This window comes from Prunus avium, chromosome 2 (assembly GCF_965620075.1).
Source record: "Prunus avium chromosome 2, drPruAviu1.hap1.1, whole genome shotgun sequence".
In the NCBI taxonomy this organism is placed as follows: Eukaryota; Viridiplantae; Streptophyta; class Magnoliopsida; order Rosales; family Rosaceae; genus Prunus; species Prunus avium.
The window spans coordinates 22,896,944-22,916,476 of record NC_142285.1 but is presented as its reverse complement, the minus strand read 5'-3'; the positions used below and the strand labels follow the sequence as shown (position 1 = coordinate 22,916,476).

At 37.9% G+C, this 19,533-nt stretch overlaps 1 protein-coding gene, 1 long non-coding RNA gene and 1 pseudogene across 2 annotated transcripts; 2 read left to right on the top strand and 1 right to left on the bottom strand.

The window, feature by feature from the left end:
* Window positions 1-6,242: 6,242 nt before the first annotated feature.
* LOC110771111 (uncharacterized) lies at window positions 6,243-9,886 on the top strand. Its single transcript, XR_015833770.1, has 2 exons — window positions 6,243-6,883; window positions 9,343-9,886. It is a non-coding gene; the product is annotated as an uncharacterized LOC110771111 (long non-coding RNA).
* Window positions 9,887-10,161: 275 nt separating this feature from the next.
* On the bottom strand, window positions 10,162-11,761 carry LOC110771844 (auxin response factor 5-like; annotated as a pseudogene).
* A 4,632-nt stretch (window positions 11,762-16,393) lies between these two features.
* On the top strand, window positions 16,394-17,033 carry LOC148296642 (uncharacterized). Its single transcript, XM_088248590.1, has 2 exons — window positions 16,394-16,696; window positions 16,782-17,033. The coding sequence occupies exons 1-2, from the start codon at window positions 16,394-16,396 to the stop codon at window positions 17,031-17,033; spliced, it is 555 nt and encodes a 184-aa protein (XP_088104716.1).
* The last annotated feature ends 2,500 nt before the right edge of the window (window positions 17,034-19,533 follow it).

Below are 19,533 nucleotides of genomic sequence, written 5' to 3'. Positions count from 1 at the left end.
CATCAAAGTTGTTGTTTGATCTCATTATTCATTGATTTGGTTGAACACTTAAAAGTCATTCATTCTTATGCAATTTGATTTCATGACATTTAAAGAAATGATATTAAGGCCTTCTTTGGATCGTTTGTGCCTTTCAAGCTAACCTTATGCATGCTTAAGCATGATTTTCCATTGTTAACCATTTTGAGCCTACATGTAAACCTTTTCTTTCATTTTACCAATTATATTTCCTCGCCTTAGCCCGAAAAACAAATATTTACCTTTCTAAGGAACTCATGAGCTCTAATTCGGATGTGTTTTTCATGCTAAGTTTGGGAAGGGATATTACATAGAAGAAAAAAAGAAAAAAAAGAAAATCACACAATTGGTGAAAGAAAAGAAAAGAAAAAAGTTATGATTAAATGGTAGTTGAATGAAATTTTGTTTTTGGGTTTCATTGGTGTTTGGAAAGGAGTTTAAATCATTGTAAATGAAGGTATAAGGAGTTTTGATCATGTAAAAGAAAAAAAATCTAATCGTGATGATTCGAAGTCTTGTAAACAATTTTTTTTATGCTCTTACATTGTGAGTTCCTTGGACTTTGTATTATCCATACCTTTCATTTCTCACTCACCTTACACCCTTGGCCCCATTACAACCTATAATAAAGACCTAAATTGATCTTAAATGTCATGTGGTTGAATTGCATTCATTTTTCTACTTTTAAGTGTTTGTCCTCCTTCTTGAGATCATATTAATGCAAGTTCTTCATCTTCCTATTTTTGAGTTAAGTCCCTTATGATTTAACTCTAATCTCATGTTTATAATTGAGTGTTGCATTGTAGCCCTCTTCTGAGTGATTCATTTGTGAGAGGACAACTTCGGTGAGATTTGAAGTTGCATTTGTGCTTGGTATGATTTTTGAAATTGTGTGAAAACTAAGATTGGGGAATTTGTTGCATTTGGCTATCACACTAATACACTTTGAACATGTTATGTTTTGAACTTTGCCGCCTTGTAAATAATGTCTAAAATTGAGCTTTTAAACTTTTGAGTCATGTGCATGAGTCATTTCTCTTCATAAAATGTTCGGAAAGATTGTTTTGAGTTTTTATTTATTTATTTTTATTTTTATTTTTGTTTTGTTTTTGTAATTATTTTTGTTTTTGTGTTTCTTTTATTTTTGCTTAAGGACTAACAAATCTAATAAGTTTTCTAACCACTTTGTTTTGTAGAGTTAGTAAAACGTTTGTGGGTATCGTTTCTGTTAAACCCTCAGGAGACACAACTCCTCCTACTAGGGATGCCTAGAGGTTTAAAGGCTTCTTGCATACGCTCAATGCAATCGAGTTACCTACGAAAGTGGTCTAGTTAACTTCTTGTTTTGTTTTTAACTTTGTTTTGTGTTGTTTTGCTCGAGGACTAGCAAAATCTAGGTTTGGGGGTATTTGATCGGTTCATAATTGTATATCATTTTGTACCCTTCTAGCTTATGATTTGGTTATGTTTTTGAGTTAAACTTGTGCTTTTAATCCTTTTTGTGTTTATCTTTCAGGTTTAGGTAACAATGATGGCTTTGGATATGAAATGATGTAATCCATGCATGTTAAAGCCTGATTTGGATAAAGGGAAGAAGTGGTTAAAGACAAACTCATTTTGGCTACAGCCCCCTGCCAGTCCAGTTCCGTAGGTCATATTGCAAGCTTTGTTTCAGCAACCTACACAGCTCGGAGGAGGAAGTTAAGGCCAAAACAAATTCCTAACTCATTTTGCGCGCTGATAAAATCCATCCTGAGCATGGCTCTGTGTTTGCTAGGTAAAAGACTCCATATTTATCCAATGGGGCTGAATTTTGGATATGTTATAGTACACACCCATGGGAACAACTTTCATGAATAATGGTGCCTCATCCGAGCTATGTAGGTTGCTGAAACAAAGCTTGCAATATGACCTACGAAACTGGACTGGCAGGGGGCTGTAGCCAAAATTGAGTTTGTCTTTAAGCTCTTCTTCCCTTCATCCAAATTAGGCCTTAACATGCTTGAATTGCATGAATTATGCTCTCTTGCTCTATTTGCCTACAAAATACACAAAGGGAGGCAAATAACTTAGAAATCTAAGAAACTAAGCAAAAGAAGTAAGTAAATAGGGCATGTATATGTATGAAATTATGAGCTTAACACACCCCCAAACTTAGATTTTGCTAGTCCTCGAGCAAAACAAAAGAAAAAAATAAAAATAAAAATAAAAACAAAACAAGAAGTTAACTAGACCACTTTCGTAGGTAACTCGATTGCATTGAGCGTATGCAACAAGCCTTTAAAACTCTAAGCATCCCTAGTAGGAGGAGTTGTGTCTCCTGAGGGTTTAACAGATACGATACCCACAAACGTTTTTCTAACTCTACAAAACAAAATGGTTAGAAAACTTAATAGATTTGTTAGTCCTTAAGCAAAACAAAACAAAACAAAATACAAAAACGTTAACCTTCCAACCATACAGAAATTTTAACTTCGTAGACATGGCTCAACAAGGAACAAAACAAGCACTAAGGAAGTTCTAAACATTATTCAAGTGCTACCACAATCTCACAAAAATCATGCTCAAGGTGTGTGTGTGAAATAGCCATGAAGATACAACTCATGCTTCTCAAACAACGATATGAATTCTTGCAAGAATGAACACAAGTTTGCCAAGCTAAACCGAAATCAATAGGACTTTACTCATGGATGTAATGTAATGGTTAGAAAAGGAATGGATATTGAAACACAAAGTCTAAGGAACAAAGTAGAGCATGACATGTAAACAAGATTATTGACATTTGAAATGTAAGGCACAAAAATTGAAAAGCTCACAACACCATATTTTGCAATTGAATCACTTCACAATTTGATTTTGACATTTACACACTTTGTATAATATTTGGCCCAATTTTGCGGCTCTTTACCCTAGATCACCTTTATTTCTCCTTATATCACCCTAGGGTCGTGACTACATTGGCCACACTTCTTTTCTCTTTTTCTTTTGAATTTTTTTTTTAATAGCTCATTTATTGCCTTGAATACATTACAATCTGAAATACAATCATACTCTACATGTCCCCTAGATGGTAGGATGTTTAATGGATGATAAGGTGATAGAAAGAAATGGCTAAGTGTTTGGGCACAAAAGGGTTTACAATGGAATATGTATTGTATGGGTTGATGGAGGAAAAAGAAAGAGGCTTAACAAAGATGGCCTAAATCATATCTTAGTTATAAACTTGACATTCCAGTGAATCACACAAGCAAAAATGCATACAATTGGGTAAGACATGCAAGAGTTGTATAATCATGGCTAAAGTGCATAGAAAGCTCAAGCATATAATTATGTGAGACTTAGCTAGCAAAAGAATAAGATTCAAACCTAACACAATGCTTATCAAATTTCTAAGAGCCATATTAGAAGTTAGACACATGATTTCTCATTGGTGTGGGAAGGAAAACTGAAAATGACTCAAAGAAAAGAAACAGAAAAGAAAAACGTGAGGTTTCAAATTGCTGTTTTGCTCAATTTCAACATATAATTTGTTTTGACATGTAACTTTCAAACCACTTGGTCAAATTTAACGTTCTTTATGTCGTTGGATTCAGCATGAAAAAATGAAGAACACGACGTGGACCAAACTTTCAAAACAGTAGCAGAAAAAAAAAATTGTAGCAATGAAGAAGCCTACGTTTTCAGACACAAACACAAAAGCTAAAAACTTTCCAACACCCCCAAACTTAAATGAAGCATTTTCCTCAATGTTAAAGCAAAGTAAAGATGATTGAGAACATGTAAATGATAAGGGGAAAAGTTAAGAAGAAGGTTTAGAAAGAAAAAAAAGAAAGAATATATAAGCAACTCACGGATGACCAGTTAAGGGCCTCAGAAAACACAGCCAGGGGATCCGGGAAGATTGGAGGGGTCACAATGGTCCCGCTTAAAACCCAAACTTCTTAGACACCGAAGGTGTCGCCTAAAGAACTCCTAGACACTGTATTGACGGAAGTGCTCATTGGAGTTACCATAAGTCAGCTCATATGAAAAATCTTTTTAAATTTTTAAATTTTTATTTTTTTAAATTTTTATAAAAAAAAGAAACTGAAATTTAAAATAATAACAAGTAAAGAGAAAGGATTGAAATGCTCCCCCTTGAAGCGATTAGGTCGAGCGTGATGCATTTGGAGGTCGCGACTTCTCCCACTACTCCACACTTCCTATCTTTGAAGTTGCCATCTCTCTCCATTTTTATTGAGCTATTTACATTGCTAAAACAAACGCACACAAAAACTTGAAACGGAATTAAAGGATTACGAAATATTAAAAAAAAAAAAAAACTAAAAATGAAAAGGAAAAATCAACACAAGTCCAATTCCATGCTTCAAAGCAACAAGCACCAATGGGTTGTGTAAGCTGGGACTTAAACCCAGTTCTCTTGCTTGTTGGGCAATTGTCCTTTTCTGTTGGACTACAGACACAACTTGTCCATTAACGTCATTAACTTTAAAACTTGAAATTGTCCAGTTAAGAAAAAAAAAAAAAAAAGTAGGAAAGCCAAATAGAATCAAACAATGTTACCGATCCCCGGAAACGGCGCCAAAAACTTGTTGTGTAGATTTAGCTTCACCAAAATGGATTAAGCTGCATCCTCAACTTGTGATACTCGCAAGTGCACGAACCGTTGGTAGTATAGCATATGTAAGTGCGAGGTCGATTCCACAGGGATTGGTGATTGAATGATCCAATTTAGTTTCCCTACACAAAATAGAAACAAAAACAAAGAACATAAAACAAGGAAGAAAGAAATAAGTAACTCAAGCAAATAAGTTCCCAAGTTCAATTTAGATTAATGGATTGATTCTAGCTAAAGTATGATTAAGCCATGGTGTGTGGTCATAACCTTGTGTTCCTAATTCCCTAATTTGATCATTTGTTGTCTAACCTAAAATTAAGCATTAGGAACCCATTAAGCATAGAAGAACATTTTAAACAACCAAGCATGTATCTAATCCCTGTTGTCGAATGTCCATACATACTCTTCCTATTCATAGTTCAATTCGAATTAAAGCATGGTGTATACTCTTAATTCAAACCAAGATAGCTAACATGCAAGCCTAAATGGTGATCAATCATTCAAACTAGCATATTAACTTATAAGCATAATGAATAAGAACAAAAACCATAATTGAAACTTGGAAACTAATTAAACTTGAATCTAAAGAAAAGAATTTACATAATGAAAAGTTAAGTGGAACTAAGAAAACTTAAGAAGAATTTCAGCACAAATATTTCATTACAACAATTGAAAACTAGAAAATGAAACTAAGAGAATTTGAGGGAGAGAAGGGAAGGGAGCTCTAGAGAAGTGTTTGAGAGCTCCCCCCCTTGGGGTGTGTTTACAAGCTTGGGAAACCTCACTATATATAGGCCTAAGGAAGCTGAAAATCTGAATTAAGTATGGCTAATGCATACAACACTTGTTTTATAAAATCTGAAATGGTTGATGCACTTCACTAATGCATACAACACTTCCATTATAAAATCTGAAATGGTTGATGCACTTCACTAATAAATCCCACCAGCAGCCCTAGCTCATCTTCATGTCACCATGACCAAGCTTCCAACCAGAAATAATAGCTCATCCTGAGGTCAGCATGACCAGCAACTTCAAGGGCTTACGAATTGGGCTTCCCTTAAGCAAATTAAGACTTTAAGCACTCAAACTTGAAGTTCAGAATGTCTTCTTTCCAGCCATATATCATTTGGGCCAATCCAAGGTCGGAGGAGGAAGTTAAGGCCAAAACAAATTCCTAACTCATTTTGCGCGCTGATAAAATCCATCCTGAGCATGGCTCTGTGTTTGCTAGGTAACAGACTCCATATTTATCCAATGGGGCTGAATTTTGGATATGTTATAGTACACAACCATGGGAACAACTTTCATGAATAATGGTGCCTCATCCGAGCTATGTAGGTTGCTGAAACAAAGCTTGCAATATGACCTACGAAACTGGACTGGCAGGGGGCTGTAGCCAAAATTGAGTTTGTCTTTAAGCTCTTCTTCCCTTCATCCAAATTAGGCCTTAACATGCTTGAATTGCATGAATTATGCTCTCTTGCTCTATTTGCCTACAAAATACACAAAGGGAGGCAAATAACTTAGAAATCTAAGAAACTAAGCAAAAGAAGTAAGTAAATAGGGCATGTATATGTATGAAATTATGAGCTTAACAGGTCCCGCTTGCAAAAGATGTAAAAATAAATTTAAATGTACATTTTATTTTACATCTTCATGGTGGTGATGTATATTTACAACCCTTTACATCTCCCCATTGGAGACAATTCCGGTGACAAGGGGTGTATATTTAACATACACCCCCATATACACCCTCCCATTGTGGATGCTCTTACGATGAAAGTTATGGGGATAAATGATCTCGTCTTTTGATTTTATGGATCCTCCTTCACCCCAAGCACTCATTTCTGCCATGGAACAATTGTACAGTTTAGGAGCACTGGATGAGGAGGGGCTGCTCACCAAATTGGGTAGGAAAATGGCTGAGTTTCCCCTGGATCCACCCTTGTCTAAGATGCTACTGGCCAGTGTGGACCTTGGATGCAGTGATGTGATCTTGACCATCATTGCAATGATTCAGACTGGTAATATTTTTTACAGGCCTAGGGAAAAACAAGCCCAGGCAGATCAGAAGAGAGCCAAGTTTTTCCAGCCAGAGGGAGATCATCTGACTTTACTTGCAGTCTATGAGGCATGGAAAGCAAAGAATTTTTCAGGGCCATGGTGTTTTGAGAACTTAGTTCAATCTCGATCCTTGAGGAGGGCACAGGATGTCAGAAAACAGCTTCTCAGCATCATGGACAAGTATGTTCTTCTAATTTATCTTGATGTGTATTCGTGGTTATGTTGCGTAGATACAGTTGCACCAAAATGGATTCAGTTGCATCCTCAACTTGTGATACTCGCAAGTGCACGAACCGTTGGTAGTTTAGCGTATGTAAGTGCGAGGTCGATTCCACAGGGATTGGTGATTGAATGATCCAATTTAGTTTCCCTACACAAAACAGAAATGAAAAAGAAAGGAAATAAATAAAACAAGGAAGAAAGAAATAACTAACTCAAGCAGATAAGTTCCCAAGTTCAATTAGATTAACGGATTGATTCTAGCTAAAGTATGATTAAGCCATGGTGTTTGGTCATAACCTTGTGTTCCTAATTCCCTAATTTGATCATTTGTTGTCTAACCTAAAATTAAGCATTAGGAACCCATTAAGCATAGAAGAACAATTTAAACAACCAAGCATGTATCTAATCCCTGTTGTCGAATGTCCATACATACTCTTCCTATTCATAGTTCAATTCGAATTAAAGCATGGTGTCTACTCTTAATTCAAACCAAGATAGCTAACATGCAAGCCTAAATGGTGATCAATCATTCAAACTAGCATATTAACTTATAAGCATAATGAATAAGAACAAAAACCATAATTGAAACTTGGAAACTAATCAAACTTGAGACTAAAGAAAAGAATTTACATAATGAAAAGTAAAGTGGAACTAAGAAAAACTTAAGGAAAATTTCAACACAAAAGATTTCATTACAACAATTGAAAACTAGAAAGAGAAACTAAGAGAATTTGAGGGAGAGAAGGGAAGGGAGCTCTAGAGAAGTGTTTGAGAGCTCCCCCCCTTGGGGTGTTATTACAAGCTTAGAGAACTTCCCTATTTATAGGCCTAGGGGAAGTGAAAATCAGAATTCAATAAGACTAATGCATACAACACTTGAATTATAAAATCTGAAATGGTTGATGCACTTGTATTAGAAAATCTGAAATGGGTGATGCACTTGTATTAGAAAATCTTGAATTGGTTGATGCACTTCACCACTAAATCCCACCAGCAGCCCTAGCTCATCTTCATGTCACCATGACCAAGCTTCCAACCAGAAATGATAGCTCATACCTAGCTCACCATGACCAAGCATCCAACCAGCACATGCTGAGGTCAGCATGACCAGCAACTTCAAGGGCTTACAACTTGGGCTTCTCTTAATCAAATTAGGACTTTAAGCACTCTAAATTGAAGTTCAGAATGTCTTCTTTCCAGCCATATGTTATTCGGGCCAATCCAAGGTCGGAGGAAGAAGTTAAGGCCGAAACAAATTGCTAACTCATTTTCCGCGCTGATAAGATCCATCCTGAGCATGGTTCTGTGTTTGCTAGGTAACGGACTCCAGATTTATCCAATGGGGCTGAATTTTGGATATGTTATAGTACACACCAATTGGAGCAACTTTCATGAAGAATGTGGCCTCATCCGAGCTATGTAGGTTGCTGAAACAAAGCTTGCAATATGACCTACGGAACTGGACTGGCAGGGGGCTGTAGCCATAATGAATTTGTCTTTAAGCTCTTCATCAATTCATCCAAATTAGGCCTTAACATGCTTGAATTGCATGAATTATGTTCTCCAAAGCCATCATTGTTACCTAAAGCTCAATTAACTGAAAGATAAACACAAAAAGGATTAAAAGCACAAGTTTAACTCAAAAACATAACCAAATCATAAGCTAGAAGGTAAGAAATAATATACAATTATGAACCGATCAGGTTACATGTATCTTTTTTTCTGGTTTCACATGTGCATGAATGGTTTTAAAAGATGTAGATTAATGTTCTAGGTTTGCTCATGTTTGGTACATTGTATTTTTGCAGTAGTCGTGAATTAGGCATGCCTTTTGCTGTCTGTACTTGATGGAAATGCTGAAATGTTGTTCAGGCCTAGTTTGTGTTTTAAAATCTAGATATATGGTACCTGAGCAGCGAATAGGTCATTACAAGTTGTCATGTTGATGTTACTACATACACTGTTTTCAGAGCATTATTAGCAGAAGTGCTTTTTTCCACCATTTTTTCAGTGGTTAATTATAGTATCTTTATAAATTATTACTTCTCTTTTGTGTATAGCTAAATTGCCAGTATATGCTCTTCAAAGGTGCTCTCATGTGCGGATATGTTAGGCATTTTGATACCGGAATTGTTTTTCTTGGTAAAAGTGTTGTTTGTACAAAATATTGCAAAACTGTTTTAAAAGTTGATATGGAAATTCAGATGGCATATTACACATCCTACCATCGCCGTTAACAGACATTGTCATGTAAGCTCTAGGATAAGTTTGTGTATAAAAACCTAGCATAAGTTTGTCATGCCAACGTCTCTACTAACACCCCTTGCTTTAGTTTATAACAGTGATCAACGATTTCTAAGTTGAGTATTCTGATTTGAAGATGAAATTGCATTCCGACTATAGATTGTGAATTTCAGATATAAACTAGATGTTGTGAGTGCTGGAAAGAATTTTACAAAGATCAGGAAGGCAATTACGGCAGGGTTTTTCTTCCACGGTGCTAGAAAGGACCCGCAGGAGGGTTATAGAACCCTAGTGGAGAACCAACCAGTTTATATACACCCAAGTCGCGCCCTCTTCCAGAGACAACCAGATTAGGTGATCTACCATGAGCTGGTTATGACCACAAAGGAGTACATGCGCGAGGTGATGGTTGTCGACCCCAAATGGCTCGTGGAACTGGCACCCAGGTTCTTCAAAGTGGCAGATCCCGCCAAGATGAGCAAGCGCAAGCGTCAAGAATGTATTGAACTGCTATATGATAGATACCATGAACCTACTCCTGGCGTCTTAGTAAGAGACGTGCTTGATATGTGTATCATCTGCTGCTTTTGGTTTTTCTGTATGGATTCAATGTGAATATCTTGTAATTACTTGAGCTAATTTTTGACATTGAGTGCACAAAATTTGTGTGGCTTCATTACTTTTTAACATCCTCGTGAAATTCCTTCAACGTTGCAATAAGGGCGTCATCAATTGCTTATTTTCCGTACTGCAAGCAAGCCGCCGGGGGTAGAATCTGTTGTGTAATTTAAAAGCTACTTTATTTTTTGATTTCTACTTTAGGAGATATTAGCTGTTCTGTTCTCTAGACAATGAATTGTTAGGAAATGAAAGAATCATAGTGTGTTCTTGAATGTATTAAGGCATTCAATATTTGATGTATTTTAGCATTCAAATATGTATGCCCCAAGAGGTTGAAGAATCAGTTATCAAATATCTTTGTACTGGTAATTTCAATTATGTGGCTTCAGGCTTTAAGCCAAGAAAAGTAGGGATAAATAAACCATTTAGTTTTATAACCTCTTATATCTATAGTCTGCGTCAACTATGCCATGTTTAGTCGATATAAAAGTAACATCTAGTTGCAAACCTGAGTTGTCTGCCGGGTCTTGCCTGGAGAAAGCCTGGGAGTCACCTAGATTGGCAGAGGTAAACTGAGACAGAAGATCCTGGCCGAGCTCAGGTTACCAACCAAGCAATCTGTGGGGTTGTGGAAATCTGCATTCTTTAGTGTAGAAAACTCATCCAGTATGGTAATTGAAACAGAAGGGTCAATAACAGTGCTTACACCACTACCAACATCAACGTTTGGACAACCATAAATCCCACTTTGATTGTTGCTCTCATCTGACAAATCTCTCAGATTGCTTGAGTTAGAAATACAATTAAGGCTATTATCCCACATTTCCTGACCAATTGAAGTTAGGGAGGAATTATTTGCTTCAGTTAGAACAGCTGAAGAATCTTGCAAACCCAACACAGACAAAGGCCTCGGTGATCTAAGTGTCCCAGCAAAGGGTTGACAAGACTGGTAAAATATGCTTTCATCATTGTCTAGGAATGGAAGCGAACCATTTGTGCTATTGAAATCTGAATTAGGCATATTAGTTTGTTGGGAGTGGTAGAGTAATGATTCCAAAGGCGGCTGCATAGGCCGTGGGCTAGTTTGTAGTTGCGCTGCACTTTGGTTTTGGTTGGCAAATGTCAGCTGGTTCACAAGGTTATAGGGACTAACAAACCCTGCAGCTAATTTATCTTCGATTCCCTGTCCTGTAGAGGTCAGTACTATTTCCAACTGGTGTTTGACTTCCAAACTTTGTTAGGTTGTTCAACTTTCCTGGTAGAATTGCATGAGATGAGTTCACGTTTATTGCAGCAGATTGATCCATAGATGATTGGGGAGGGTTTTGGTTCGGTAGAGATATACCTTCTGAAAAGACACCCAGATTCTTTTGGTTTTGTTTGGCCTGTATGGTCTTCATATCTGCTATTAAATCTCCATTAGCAGCCGATTGCTGTTGTAGAGCAGCTAAAGTTCCAGCATGATTAACAAGTTGAGGTTTCAGTAGCATATTGACTATCTGTTCCAAACATAGATTTGATATCGAGTAAGGAAAATTGTTCCCATTTCCAATCTCAGGAACCCGAATGAATGGTCTTTTAATGAAATTTCCCCACTCAGTTTCTGCTCCTGGTAGCATAAAAAAAAGTCATTAAAAAAACATCTAACAGACTTCCCTGCTTGAAAACTTACCCAAGAATCCAGAGTGCAATGGTCGTTTAAGACTCGAAGTCAGAGAAGGAAATATGAAAATATTTTCAGGAGTCTCAATTTCCCATGAACTAACCCTGTTATGTTTACAACACCCTGGCTCATCCTACTCTACCTGTTAATGAAGAGAATGTAGAAGAGAATCAACCGTTGAACATTCAAAGGAAACAGAAAAATCCTTGATTATAATATTGATTAGGGAACATAAAAGCAAGATCACTTGGTAAAAGCTCAGAGTAGCTTAAGCCACCTGAAGATTCCTCCCCTTTGAACCAGGCCATCTCCTCTTGGATGGATCCTTGATTTCTGGAGGTGCAGGCAAATTTTTGATAGCCTCTACAATATGGTTTAATGAACAAAATTTTGTACGTTCTTGGTCACCCTTTAAAGATCATCACAACAAAAGGGTCATTTTAGTCATTAACAATCAAGTGCTCTGTTCAACATTGTCGAAAAGGGTATCTTCTGCTAAAATTGGTGGACGCTACTTTCCCAACCAATTTGGACTTCTAATAAGCCACTATCAGGCTAACCAACAAGTTTATGAAAAACAGGTTCATCTGGGATTGGGCCTGGCCTATCAAGTTTTTTGTTTGTTTTTTGTTACAAGCGATATTGGGAGGAGGGAATCACATCTAGGACCTCGAGTGCAGGGATAGATGCTCTTAACCGCTTGAGCTACAAGCCCCTTGCTAGCCTATCCAATTTAAGCAAATGGTCAATGCGAGTATTTGGGTTTGCCTACCAAGTTTTCATTATGGCTCTACAAATGTTTGTAATATCCAAGAGAAAGCAGTGATTGGCCTGCAGGCTTTGATGGAATTGCATATGTTGGAGCCTTTATGCAACACAACACTATATATCTGCAAGTAATTGGCAAGAACTTGAACATTTCTACAATTGAAAAGAGAGAAAATGCTTGTGATTGCTTTTCCAGGAAGACCTTCAATCTTGTACTCCACACACAAGATTTAGCACACATTTTATACATACACTTTGGTACAAGGCATTTTGCAGCTCACAAGTAAGCCTAAAACAATCTTAAAAACAAAAAGTCTATTTACAAAAAGGCATCTTCTACAAGGAGCCACACATTTACATGGAGAACAAGATGTTGAATTATGAAAGGAAAGAATGACCAAAACAGAGCCACACATTTACAAGGAGAAGCTAACCCCCAATTTACAAGGAGAAGCTGTACGTTGCAAATAGATGACCAAAACAGAGCCACACATTGTAATTTGAAATCAAGTCCGCTTTTGTAATAACCCAAACCTTAATTAATATTTAATTAATAATTTATTAGAGGAAAAGACAATTTTAACCATAAAATATTTTATTTGGTTTCAAGTTGACTTTTTGACCGGTAAAGAATTTGGGAATTTCGATTGTACGATTGCGTAGATCGCGTCGTAACGAGTCCGTAGACATGTAGTGGGCTTAAATCGGAGTTTTAACGAGAAAATTACGTTTAAATTACTCTGAGGGGCAAAAGGGTAATTTAGTGAAAAAAATCAGATTTTTAAAATCAGATTCTTTTTCTCTCCTTCTTCTCCACGCGACCAGCCCCCATCCGTTTTTTATTTTTCACTTCCAGCCGCACCTCCACACCTCCATAACCATCCAGCCACACCGCCAATCACCACCGGATCAGACCCAACTCGACCGGCGTGACCTCCGCAGCCCAGCCCCGACTTTCCCCACCATCCAGCCTCCACGAATTCTCTGGAAAACTGCAAAAAAAGGGGCTGGTTTTTGCTCAAACTTCTCACCGCTCGTTCTCCCTCCTCCGGCCACCAAATCAAGCGAATTAGTTATGGATTTTTGACTATTTTTCACGTTCTAGCTGATGGTTGGGTAGGTTTTGAGAGATGTTAATTTGTGATTTGAAATTCTGCCGGTTTTGGGACGCCGATTTCAGCCACTTCCGGCCACTTTTTGGCCCTAGTCTAAGAACAAAAGTGGTTCCAAATTAGATGTTTTACCTAGGATAGGAGTTTGGGCCGGCAATTTGGAGAATTTTCGGCCGTTGGAATTTGTTATACACACCCACGCGCTACCGGCGCGTGAGCCGGGTGTCGGGGACCACTCTTGGTCCTAGCATGATCATCGTCTCCTCATGAGTGCGTAGTAATTCTCGGATCTCAATTCGGACAATGTTTGAACCCTGAACGGATCTCGCATAGTGTTCGATTTCCGGGTTCAATACGTTTGGACCGTTGGATCGTAGTCAAACTGGAGTATTTTGATCTAGGTAATTTCAGGATCGTGTAGGATTCGACGGATCGTGAATCGGAGTCCCGGATACTCCAAAAAGGCCAACCTTAGGGTTAGGATTACGAAAAATCGTCCATTTGTCCGATCGTGCGACCGTGAGCAATCTGACCGTCCGATTGAGACCAAACTCTCGGGACATGTGTCCTAGGTATATTGGAACCTTTAATAATGATCGGATCGGAATTCTGAGATCGTGGACCCCACGAGTAAAGGTGTCAAACGGGACGGGCCGGCCCAGCACAGCAAGAGCCCAGCCCGTTTAAATGAGGCACGGCACGAGCACGAATATTAATGGGACATGCTCGCACGGCACGAAAACTTGGGTCAGGCCGGTATCAAAAAATAGGTCCAATGGACCGGGCCGGCCCATGGCCCGAGCCCGCTTCAAGCACGGCACGAGCCCAAGCACAGCCCATTTAGCTTTTTTTTTTTTCCTTCTCAAAAAGTCAAAATGCAATAATTTGACATCTAATGTCATTGTTTATATGTTTTTTTAAAAAAAATCATAAACATATATTTGATGTCTTTCATTTTAGGGAAATTACTTGGGTCCTTAGTTAATTAAACAACATTGGACTTGATATCTAATCAATACATATGACATATACGCTTCTCTTAGGCCATCTCCAATGCAAGGACTCAAACCCAAATTATCCCCCAAAATCTCTCCCAACCCAACAAAATGGAGGACCCAAAATTTGGGAAAACCCAAATTTGGACCCAAATATGGGTCCAAGTATTGCCTGGACTCATTACTGTTTGCTGGACCCCACGCTGACGTGGCTGAGGCCATGTGATTCTGAAAATTGGTGGGATCCGCGTTGGGGCCAGTGTTGCGTAGATTCAGCTGCACCAAAATGGATTCAGCTGCATCCTCAACTTGTGATACTCGCAAGTGCACGAACCGTTGGTAGTTTAGCGTATGTAAGTGCGAGGTCGATTCCACTGGGATTGGTGATTGAATGATCCAACTCAGTTTTCCTACACAAAACATAAATGAAAACAAAAGAAACAAAAAGGTTTTGTACAACATTTGAAAACATTGAGAGTTTTTGGAGAGAAAGAGAGAGGTGTTTGAGAACATGGGGAATTTGGAAGAGAAAGGAAGGTTTTTGGGAAGCTTGAGGATTTTGGAAGGGAATGTGTTTGAAAGCTTTGAGAAAGGAGAAGAAGTGTTTGAGAAGTGTTTGAAGAATTTAGAAGAAGAGAAAGGGAAGGTGTTTGAGATTTAGTACAAAGAAAATTTAGTAGAATGATCTTATTACAACAATTGAGAACTACAAAGGGAAACTAAGAGAATTTGAGGGAGAGAATGGAAGGGAGCTCTAGAGAAGTGTTTGAGAGCTCCCCCCCCCTTGGGGTGTGTTTTTACAAGCTTAGGAAACCTCACTATTTATAGGCCTAAGGAAGTTGAAAATCTGAATTAAGTATTGCAACACTCACTTCACCAACTTACAACACTTAATTCACCAACTTCACCTAACACACAATTGCATTTGAAAATAATTCCTCTTGTCTTTAGGCTTAGTGTTGCAACTCCCACTTCATCATCTTTTGGCTGCTGCAAAATTCCACTCAAAAATAGGTATTGAATATGCTTCACCAAACTTTCCCACAATCAACAACACTTCATCATGCATATGTCATGCATGACAATGCATTGCAGCCAGCTTATGGGCTCGTTTTGGGCTTGTGGCTTCAATCTGAAACATCTGGAAAAATATGGATCTTGAAGCTCTTTGAATTATCTTTCCAAGCATATGCAGCCCAACTCAAGGAAAAATCGGGAAGGCCTTCAAATGTGATTTTTGGCCCAGTAACGCAGATGCTGCCGAATTTGACCTTAAGTTGCCAAAACATGTATAACTTTCTCTAGAAGACTCGGAATCATGAACCGTAAAATTATACAGAAACTAGACTTCCGTATCTTTCCAATGATATATGGCTCATCATCTGGTTCGTCTTGAGCAAGTACAGTCCAATCCGTGAAGTTGACTGATCTGCAGACACCGTTTTGAGCTAACTTGTCTCCAAAATGCAATTAGTGAGTCCTTAAGCTTAAAACACTGAAACAAACACAAAAATTATTAAAAGCATAAGTTTAACTCAAAAACATAACCAAATCATAAGTTAGAAGGGTACAAAATGATATGTAATTATGCACCGATCAGCCAGCTCTGATGGGTTTGTCTGCTGCCCATGCCACGTGTCGGCGCCTGGTTTTGTAGCTGTTGCAATTCAAATGGCTACTTTTTTTTTTTTTTTTTTTATAAACAAATCTGAAGTAACTTTAAAAAGGCTGGGCCCGCTGTTGGCATATTCCAACCTTAAAAGTGCCGTTGCAAATAACTATTCCTTTTTTTTTTTTTTAAATTCTAATAGTAACTTTAAATTAACGATCTAGATTAAATCTAAGTTATTTTAACGGTAAAAAAAAAGATCCAACGGCTGAAATTTAAATCCAACGGTCAAAATAATATTTTAAATTAATCCAAATCAGATCCAACCCCAAAACTCACTCCAAACTCTATAAATACCCATCCATTTCTCAATTAATCTACCAAAAACATTTTTTCTATTTCTCAATTTATTTTTCCTTTGTCAATCTCATCAATCTCTTTTCATTCTTGTTGAAGATGTCCACAAAATCTCAAAGAGGTGTGAATTGGAGGCCTGAAGAAGATGAGGCATTGTGCAAAGGGTGGGTTTCTGTCAGTGAAGATGGGGCTATTGGCACCAATCAAGCAAGCGACACATTTTGGCAACGTGTATATCAAAAGTTTCTGGAAAATGATCTGGGCATTAGTGGATCCGAGCGACGAACATATCAAGCCATTGCTTCTCGGTTCAAGACTATCAACCAACAGTGTTCTCTTTGGAAGGCATGCTTGACTAAGGCCAATACGAACCCACGAAGTGGCTCAAATTTACATGATGTGGTAAGTAACCATTCTCATTAAAGCTTTAAATTTATATTTGTAATTTTATTAAACTCCAAACTTAAATTTATTTTTTCATGTGTAGGACGTTTATGCGAAAACAATATTTCTTAATGATAATAAGCCTCCAAATAGGCCTTTCAAGTTGTACCATGCTTGGGAAATCTTAAAAGATTGCCCAAAGTGGAACGATATAAATGAGTCTCCCACACAACGTTCTTCTGGAGCTAGTGCAAGTATGGTGAATTTGGATAACGATGCAGATGAAATCACCATGCCTAGTCCAAGGCCTGAGGGGCGAGATAAACAAAAGGCTGCAAAAAAAAAGGGAAGATGACTGACACTTCTCAACAAAAAAGGAATAAGTATTTGGAAACATTGGTGGAGCAAGGTACTGCTTTCGAGGAGGATAGGAGACGAAAGCTCAACATATTGGACAAGTTTGTCCAAGATCAAGCTGGTGCTTATGCGTATCAGAAGCAACAAGATAAGGAAGCCCAAGAACAAAAAATAATGTCCATGGACGTGTCCAAATTTACTCCAAGAAAGAAGAAGTATTGGGGGGATAAACAAGATGAAATTATGCAAGAATATGCAGAGGGTCAACAGTCTACCGTTAATCCTGAAGACAACTCAGGGGACTATTATCCAAGCCCCCACGATGGTGGTTATTAGTTTATTTATATTGGTATTCATGTATGGTGAATTTGAAGTACTGTGTGTTTTCTTTTAGAATTATGTTGTGTGTTTTCTTTTGAAATAAAATTATATTTGTGGAATTTTAATTTTTTTAGGTCAAATTGTTCAAAAAATTTAATTATGAAGTTATTTAAAAAGATTGAATAAAGAAAAGTTATCCATAAAAAAAATTAGACTTAAACCATTTTTAAACAATTTAATAAAGTTGCGGACTTAAAATTTGGGTCCGGAGGGTTGGGAGAAAAAACGATTTGAGTCCGGGCAAAACCCAAATAATCACTTTTTGGAGGGGGGAAATTTGGGTTTAGCCCCTCATGGGTTGGAGATGGTCTTATAATCAAAGCAAAACATTTCTTCACATATAAAATAATAAGTTGTTTAAAGATGAAAAGTTCAAGTGGACTTTGTGGAGTTGGGCACTTTTTGCCCTCCGCCCCTTCATATTGTTTGGATGTTTGATTGATTAATGTTTTCAAATAGTTCATAATTTCTTGCCTCTAATTAAATGGGTTGATTCTTGGGCCCGAGTATGGCACGAGCACGAGCACGGGCACGGCACGAGCCCGGCCCGGCCCGTTTGAATATGGACATGGGCTTTGGGCCGGGCCGGGATCAATGATTTTATTAAATGTGCCGGCACGGAACGAAAATGTTAAAAGCACGAGTTTAAATGGGACGGGCCGGCCCGGCACGGCACATTTGACACCTCTACCCACGGGGTCCCAAGTTGACTTTTTGGGACTTTATCGCTTTGGAGTCCCGAGTTACTTCTAAGTCATGCCCATTGAGAGAAAAGCTAGTGTGGGCATAGGAATGACCTTTAAAGTGATGCACGCACTTTTAGGAGTCGGGGGTTAGGGTTTTTAATTTAGTATTATTTTGTTGAGCAGATTTAATAATAAAATATTATGATGGTTATTTAGGCACCCGGGCACCAGGTGACCCACAGGAGGGACCTTCAAAGGGTCCAGCTAGCTCAGGGCATCTGTGAGTGGACTATTTGTTTTCATAAATGAGTTTATGCAATTTAATTTATTATTTGATCTTGAATAAGTTTATTTAAAAGATCGATATTTCTTTGAATCAATTTATTGCTTTTAAGTATTTCAGTTTATATGTTGTCGAGTGAGATATCCTTAAAGGATATAGGAAAAGGAAAAATCTATTTTAAGTATCAGTTTAATGGCAGCAGAGTATAAGGTTAAACAGGAAATTGGTTTATTAGTTAAATCTTTTTAGAAATTATATATATATATATAGAAACCACCATAGGTACCCAAGAATAATTAAGGTTGCCTTCGATAAATATGTTGCCTTCGGATTTAAATAGTTGCCTTCGGTTATAATGATGTCTCCGGACATCCAGTTGCCTTATGTTAGGTCAGCATGCTTGACATTGCCCCACGAGTTTCGAGGACGCCCGAACAATGTGGTGCGAGAAATGCGGATCAGGCCGACCAAGTGTTCCCTGAATATTGCGAGGATTGCGGCTCGTGTGACTTTGTGTCTTCCGAGACTTGCAAGAGCGTGTTGCTACGGTGACACGAGGAATTGACAGGAACTAGAGGAATTGACGGAAACTAAAGGAATTGATGGAATTATAAATGGGTACACCTAGGTGGTAGATTAAAGTTGATTTCAATGCTTTCAAAGAGTTAATGTCTGATCAAGTGTATGATTGATTCTATAGATATAAATATGAATGCATTGATTTCAGTACAAGTATAAATAAGAAAATGATTTAGTTTTATAACAGTTTTTACAGAGGGGTTAGTATGTTCATATGCTTTTTTCTAAAATCTTGTTTTTGATCCACTCACCTTTTCAATGTTTTGCGCCCCCAGGCAGTAGTCGTGCATCAGTGCGCCACCACTGGGCTGAGAACACCTTCAGCCACGTCATTTGCCAATGTAGGATTTTGTATAGTTGTATTTTACTCGTAATCAATTCTGTATAGTTGCTCTGATATTGCCCTTGAACACATATCTAACTGTTGGTATGTAATTATTTGTATTCTGGCAGTTGGTGTGTATATTTATATGCATGTGAGACAGGTGTAATTTTGGGATTGATAAATTGCAGGGGAGACTTTGCTGTAATTTTAGGTCATTTGTGCTCGGCACTTGCCAGGTGCCGGA

Bases quoted from the DNA above. Each gene is read 5' to 3' on its own strand.
- LOC148296642 (XM_088248590.1), top strand. From the start codon at position 16,394: ATGTCCACAAAATCTCAAAGAGGTGTGAATTGGAGGCCTGAAGAAGAT. The intron at 16,697-16,781 runs GTAAGTAACCAT...TTTCATGTGTAG, and splicing joins GCTCAAATTTACATGATGTG to GACGTTTATGCGAAAACAAT.